We start from the raw sequence: 7,554 nt of genomic DNA, 5'->3' as shown, positions 1-7,554 counted from the left end.
CGTATTAAAGTCAGAGGGTTAGTTTCAATCACTTTTCTCTCATTTTAAAATAGGATTGCAAAAATCCTAAGCCAGGTCTGCAGAAGTCCAATCAAAATATATGACAAAGCAGGAAAAAAAAAAAAAAAAAAAAAAAGTTACAGGTTTAAGAAAATGGCAATTTTTTTTTTCAAATAAAGAACTTTAAGAGTAAGACATGACAACTGACGAAGAATCCAAGACTCTCTCCTCTACAGTGTGTGTGTGTGTGTGTGTGTGTGTGTGAGATATAGAAATCGGAGTGCCAAGCAAAATTGAAAAGAAAAAAAAACTGTCCATAATGTGAAGGGTTAATGGCAAGTTAGTCTTTAAATAAAAAAAAAAAAAAAAGACAACCCATTACTTTGGTACTGAGCGTAAGCTCATAATATACACTTTATTTAGCCTATTCACAGAAATAAAAAGAAGTCACAACAATAAAAGTTTTCACAATGAGATACGAATTTTTCTCAAAATATAAAGCACAACTTTGTGGCAAATCTGGACAGGGTAACATTTTGCCAAACAAAATACAAATGCTATATCAACACCTGTCGGATAACATACACTGCAGGTACTAATGGTATGTAAGGTGCACAATTCAAGCCTTTTCAAACAGAACAGTAGATCATTTTTAGAAAATTCCAACTTGAAAGAATAAAATAAAAAAAAAAAGTTTAAAGCATGCACCTTACAGTTCTTCATTAAATGAAGGAAGGACTCCCACAGCTTAGCATAATGAAGCTCTGAATAAGTAGTTATATACAGAAGAAAGCAAATCCAGCTTCTAAAACATTCAGCTGCACAGAGATTTCTATTAACACCTCAGATCACATTGAAGCCTGTTTACGGGTCTGTGGGCCATCTCTTAATTTACTAATAGTGGGCCTCGTATCAAACTACCGACTATTGCCCATAGCAGTGAAGCATCCATTTATACAGTGCAGTTGATGAAATGAAAAGCGGACCTCTAACTCAGTTAGTTGCATTAAGAGCATTTTTTTTCCTGATATTTTTCATAAGGGCAAATGTGCTCCAACCCAAATCCACAAAATATCAAGCCAAATCAGATATATAGTCATTTTTAAAGTTTTGCCCCTACTCTCCTCCTCCCTCCAGTAGATGTATAGTTCTTTTAAAAACAGTTTGTTACCCTTAGAAAACCGGGCTGCGATTCCCCCTAGTCCAATCAGATAAGGCCCCAAAACGTCGCTCTGTAGCTGGCATCTAAACCTTTGCAATGCATGAAGCTCCGATAAGGAATACCACAGGCATTGTCTGAATGGAGGCAAACTAAAAGCTCCATACACTTAAAGCACATAAAGCTACTCAGCATTTTTTTTTAGATTTTAAACAGGGGAACATTGTAAATTAACAATTTTTTTCCTTTTGGTTATCACCACAACCCACACAGCAGCTTGCTACACAATCAAGCTTTCATAGAAATGGCTAATCAGTGTCCAATAACATTCAGTTGTGTATCCAGGAGGTATCAGGAGCCTCTGCTGATCGCAGCTTCTCACCAGCAGAGACATTTTTCCAGTCTGTTGGAAAATCTGATGACTTAAGCTTTCCCCTTCTCACAGAACAATGCTGGATTTGATCTCTGCCAAGTGTGGGCCAGAAGAAAAAAAAACCCACACACCTATGGTAGGCCTAACCAAGATATCTTGCCATACCCAGATTAGATCTCACAGCTTAACCCATGCCATCACAACCTCTGAAAAAGGCTTTAACATAAAACAGATTGTGGAGGTGGTTGGTAACATTGTCCCATGCACACAGCTGTAAACATTGGGCCTCTAGAAGAAACAAGACAAAGTAATACGTTAACTAGCCATATGAACACTAGCTTGCCACTCCTAGAATTATAGGCATCTGGGCAGCACTAACTATTGCACTAGTCAATCCACATGCGCTTTTTCCCAGAAAGTGTAAGTTGGTCTGCTGCCCAGTTTCAGATGGACATTGATTTGTGGTACGAAGATTGCACTAGTAATACACATTGTTATGCAGGAATACAAATTCACACGTGTCAGCTGTGGGTAACAGTAAGTGATTTGCACCTGTGGAAATTATGACCTGAAAACATGGCAGGCCCAAAAGTGGAAAACTGGATTGAAAGAACCCTAAATCTCCAAGCTTATGAGCTTCAAAAAAAAAACCCACAATATAAATATGAAACATTACATACAACCTAGACAGCAAACTACACCACTGGAGTGCAGCCATCATGTTGACTTACAGTACAGAGATAGCAGTTGTCTCACACTGCCTCTAGCTCCTCCCATCACAGAATCTGTTACAGCTGCCATCTCCTATCTCAGTAATGGGGAAAGTCTTCACTGTCTACAGATTTTACTTCAGAATTGATACAAGTAAAATATATCTTTGTACCGTACTCGAAAGCTTGCAATTACCATCTTTTCAGTTAGCCATTAAAAAGGTATCAACCACTGAGGACTCTGTTCTTTTAAACATTTTTTTTTTTTTTTTTACTTCAGAATTGAGAATTTTGATGACTGCAATCCGAGCAGAGAAAGAAGCAAATTTGTCTAAGATATAACACAAATGTATTAAAGTTGGTTTTTCATGTGTATTAATTTTAAGATTGTTACACTTAAAAGCATCTTCTGAGCCAGAATGTGGTCGATAACATCTCAATGTAAAGGCCAATATATTTGGTTTGCTACCAACAGTTACAGCTTGTCCAATTCTTCTACAGTGCCAATAAGCTTAAGTCCACGTAAACGGGCAGTATATCAAGGGTTTTTTTATGTTTTCTATATTGTGAAAGGCATGATGAGACTAGAGGAATATTTCTGAACTACTTTGTTCTCAAAAAAAAAAAAAACCCAAACATTTGTACTGTCTGCGTCCGTGGCCCTTAAGCCATTGTGAAATTAGAACTCCCAACAATCCTTTGAAACTACAGGCCGCTGTCAGAGGAGGTTGCTAGGTTTGTAGTTTAAACAGCTGCAGCATATCAGTCTCTGCTTTCACAGAGAGCATACAAAGTCTCATCCACAGCAAAGGAAGGGGGAAAAAAAAAAAAAAAGAATATAAAAACCCATATTAGTAGGTTGATTTCTGATCTGCCACACATCAGTTATGCAAGACATATGCTGAAGTCAGTGTATTGTGGCTATACCCTTAAGTGGAATCTGTCACTAGGTTTTTACAACCCCAACTGAGAGCAACATACTTTAGGTCAGAGACAGATTCCAGACATGTATTCTTTACTGGGCTCCATGTTTTAATTCCACCCACAAAAAAATAAAATAAAATAAAATATCTGCTTAAGATCTACCAGTTTTTTGAATGTGAAGCGCTGTATATCCCTGCCCACACCACTGATTAGCAGTTATGATATGCAAGTACTACCATACTCTGTACTCTTAATAAGCAGTTCAATGCCCACACGGACTCTACTTGTGTACAGAGTATAAAGTCACTGGGGAACGCGAGCATTTTCCCCCCCAGAAGATTGTAGTGTTCTGTTTGCTCATTACTAATTAGCAGCTTTGTGTTCCCAGATCAGAGGCAGAAGCCTGCCAATCAGTGGTAGGGTTATATAGAGCTCATTAATATGGAGAATTACAAGGCAGCTGGTTTTCTCATCCTCTAGTGATAATTTGCTAATAAACAATTTTATTCTAAACTTCAGGAAGCAGACCAGTTAGCGATATTGCTCGAATCAAGGTATCTGCATTGCACTGCTCATATTTGGTGCAAAAACCTGGTGACCGACAACCTGGTAATTGAAGGCTTAGGCCAGAGTCGCACTTGCGAGTGCCTCGGGTGTAACTCGCGCAAGTCTCATTGAATCACCTGGCATGGACTCACTCAGGACAGGAGCATCTCAGCTGCATAGACATACATGCAACCGACCCACTCCTGTCAGGAGAGTGCGAGTCTGTGCCGGATGATTCAATGAGAGACTCGCAAGTGTGACTCTGGCCTTAAAGGTAAACTACAACAGATTTTAGACCTTACATGGCCAGTGTAGTTTAACTTGAGGGATAGAGAATCCTTGAAAGTACACAATGACAAGTCTGGTAATTCCCTTTACATACAAAGCTTTGAGGATTTGGGGCATAATATCATGAAACCAGATCTCAAGTTACTTCTACTAAAAACATGCATGGGTCAACATTTAGTTGAAAAAACCCAAACAATTTTCTGATCCTTTGACTGCCACCATTGTGCAGAGTTTGCCTACAGTACAAAAATAATCCACAAGTCCTGATGCTGAGGTTCATACTGGCCATATGCAACTATGATTGAAGTTTAAGTGAAGGGAAAAAAAAAAAAAAAAAAAAAATATATGCATCACTGGCATTGTGTTTGATGTAGAATAATTTTATTTTCTTCCTGTTTAAAGGCCATTGAAAAGCATTTACAGTTTCCCCAAGTGCAATACAACAAAAAGGGGGAAGTAAAAATAAATAAGAAAAAAAAAAAGTAAAGAAAGCAGTAACAAAATAAAGCCGCCTTGTCTCCAGGCAACTAAACAAAAGTCATTTTACTGCAACATATACACATTAAATATAGTATACAGTCCATGCAGCTGCACAGCCATGTTAGAGGGGATCCTGGCTCCAGCCATCAGTGCATTACAGTCCATGATTGTCATCCTTTCTAGCCCGATTTGAAGAGAAGAATCGCAACCTGGCCCAAATAAAAATAGATGAAATGCTTTGTCTCATGTGTTACATAGCTGCCAAAGTTTCTGCCAACAATGCAGTGCCAAGTGGGGTTGTACTTCTTGTCAAATTCCTGTATTGAAAAAGAAAATATGGCTTTAGTCTTAGAATTTTAATAACTAGTCCTTTTATTGCACACAGTTACCAGTGACATTCAGGTTTAGCATACCTTTTTAATATAAGCTGCAATATCTTTCTCAATGTTATATTTCTCCATAGCTTGTGTAGCACAGTCCACGGCATCCTGCTGCATGTCCTCGGACATATCAGCATTCTTTATCACAGCTTTTCTGTCAGACATGATGCACCTAGAACAGAGGAAGTTCAGTTCAGCATCTTGATCATCATTGAGAAGTTTTCCACAACTCTGCAGTTTGCATATGATTTTTAAGACGTCTGTCCCCCTGGTTTACAAGTGATACAGTAACAGTTTGCCAACACTTTCCATTCTGCAGATGTTCTTAATGGAATCCTCAAATGGTGTACATCAGGACACTGTATGGAGAGTTACCCAATACATACAAAGAGTGACCTGCTCAGGCACCACATGGTGGTCCAGTCCCTTACCTTTTCAAGACATTTACAGTATATTATAGAGCCTGTCAGCTTATTTATGCTGCCCAAACCATGAGCAGCATGAATCAGGGCCTGGCTGCACAACTGCAGTCAGGAATATTTGTCTTAAATGCTCTGACATTTCAAGTACTGCAAAGATGTACCTGAAAAGATCTTTTCCCAGCACAGCTTGCTGTTAGAGACCTGTCAGTCACCTGGAGAAGCTAGCCATGTTCAATGCCAGACTAGTCATCTCTCTGGCCAAAGTCCGCTGCTGGATCTTACATTATATTTTCTGCAAAATACTGGTAGCACATCAGATGAGTTATTCCTGGCTGTAATCATGCAGTTAGGCTCTGATTCCCACTGCCTGTGGTTTCAGCAGTATGAATCTGGTGACAGGTTCCCTTTAAAGTATATGCCATAAATGTCAGCCTTCAAAGAAAACGTGGACTGCTACATCTCCCTAATCAGCATGGTTAGTGTGGTAACAGCATTGTGGCCCACAGCCTGGACCCTGCACCTCTGACCCAGCAAGTTAGATGCACATTTTTAGTGCATAATCAGCTCTAAACAGTATGAGAGGGGGACCCTTCTAGAATGACAGCACTTTGACGTTGGATTAAGCACACCCATTAAACGTTGTGTGTTCATATACTCACTGATCAGCATGTTCTCTGGTTTCCAGCTCTGATACTTCTCTTGCCCATGTGACTACAATTGTATATACTAGCCAGAAGTAAACAGGGCAGCTCAAGGCTTAGATTATAAGACACACTTCATAGTCACCCAGCAAGTCAGAATTAGTCACAGTAGTAAGGAAAAGACCAGAGCTGAAATCCAGGGAAGATATTGATCGGCAAGTATATATACACTATGGACATACACTATGGACCTTTACACAGGCTCATGAAAGTGCTCTAGGTTATGCAATGGCAAGTCTTAGTGTAAGAGTTGGCGTATGGCTTTTCCTAGTCACTGACCTTAAAACCATGATTGCCAACAATGCTAGGTTTGGTGCAGGAGTGGGGATAACTGGAGCCAAGGGACCCTGTCTTATGCCCCATGTCCAGACTGAGGGAAGCAGCTGCTTCTAGGGTGCAAGACATCTCCATTTGCAGTGCACTAGAGATCAGAGCCTAGGGGCCTAGAGTCCATTTATACTAGTCACACGTGCCACCTAAGTATTTGGAGAAATAATTATGAATTGCTAGCAGCCAGAAGTCAGCAGCATCTGACTAATAGGAGTCTTGTAAAGCCCTAGACAAAGGGATGCGGGGCACAGGAGCACTTAGCCACATGTCCTGTGGCACTACTTTGGAAAGTGTCCATGTGGGGTATGGTGGGCTGCGCTCCTCAGCTGGCAGATTACGGCCAGAAAGCTGAGCAGACGTGCCCTGGCTGCCAGCCTGTGCCATGCATGGAGGGCTGCACAGAAGCAGCTGAAGTCAGGTGGACAGAAGCGAACTACCACCACGAGAGAGGGAGCAGCCATTACTGGCGAGGACCCACCCATCATGTATGGGGCCACCTGAGCAGGGGGTGTGGGCCGAGTACTGCAGGGGTCCACAGCAGAGGCCTCCCCGCTCCACTCCCTCCGCACTATACAATGTACAGCCCGACTAGTGAACAGCACAGCGCTCCATAGGACACACGGCCGCCCACCCACCTTTCTGCGTAGCCGACCACCACCTCCACCCACGCTACACAAGTTACCGCCCAACCTCTAGCAGGGGATGTGAGGAGCCGCCGGATAGCGCGCAGGTAGCCTCACCTGTCACAGTGTAGCGCAGCCCTCCAAAGCTGGACGTCTCTGTAGACCTGATTAGCGCTCTGACTCTCGCCGTCCCTCTGAAATAGCGGCACCGCCCCCTGCAGAGGCTCAGCCAACCGCTCCGGCTATTGGGGGAGGCTCAGCCAACCGCTTCGGCTATTGGTGGAGGCCGCGCCTCCCCCAGCACTGCGGGCATTTTCCTCTCGCGCTTCTCTGGCTACATCTTATTTCATCCCATAATGCCGCGAGAAAATTGCAGAGCGCTTGACGCCCAATCTCTGTGTATACCTTGTGCGCGTACATATGCCGTGTGTGTATGGAAATAGTGTGCAGAAAGACTAGCACTGTACATATATGTGACTGGGAAATCTCCACAGCTATGCACATGACTGAAAATGGCCCAGCATGTGTGTGAGGTACTGTGAGGAAAATGGGTTTCCAGGCCCAGCAGGGAGGCTACACCTGAGACAACCCCTGAGGTCCAACAGGAGCAGGCCTGTG

General features: G+C 42.2%; 1 protein-coding gene across 1 annotated transcript; it reads right to left on the bottom strand.

Moving 5' to 3' along the window:
• Window positions 1-382: 382 nt before the first annotated feature.
• On the bottom strand, window positions 383-7,160 carry DYNLL2 (dynein light chain LC8-type 2). The gene is made up of 3 exons (XM_075335841.1): window positions 7,054-7,160; window positions 4,894-5,032; window positions 383-4,797 (listed from the first exon to the last, which is right to left on the bottom strand). The coding sequence occupies exons 2-3, from the start codon at window positions 5,023-5,025 to the stop codon at window positions 4,660-4,662; spliced, it is 270 nt and encodes an 89-aa protein (XP_075191956.1). The 5' UTR covers window positions 5,026-5,032; window positions 7,054-7,160; the 3' UTR covers window positions 383-4,659.
• Window positions 7,161-7,554: the final 394 nt, after the last annotated feature.

Source organism: Anomaloglossus baeobatrachus, chromosome 2 (genome assembly GCF_048569485.1).
Source record: "Anomaloglossus baeobatrachus isolate aAnoBae1 chromosome 2, aAnoBae1.hap1, whole genome shotgun sequence".
In the NCBI taxonomy this organism is placed as follows: domain Eukaryota; kingdom Metazoa; phylum Chordata; class Amphibia; order Anura; family Aromobatidae; genus Anomaloglossus; species Anomaloglossus baeobatrachus.
Note: the sequence above shows the minus strand (reverse complement) of the source record. Positions and strands in the feature narration are given on the sequence as shown.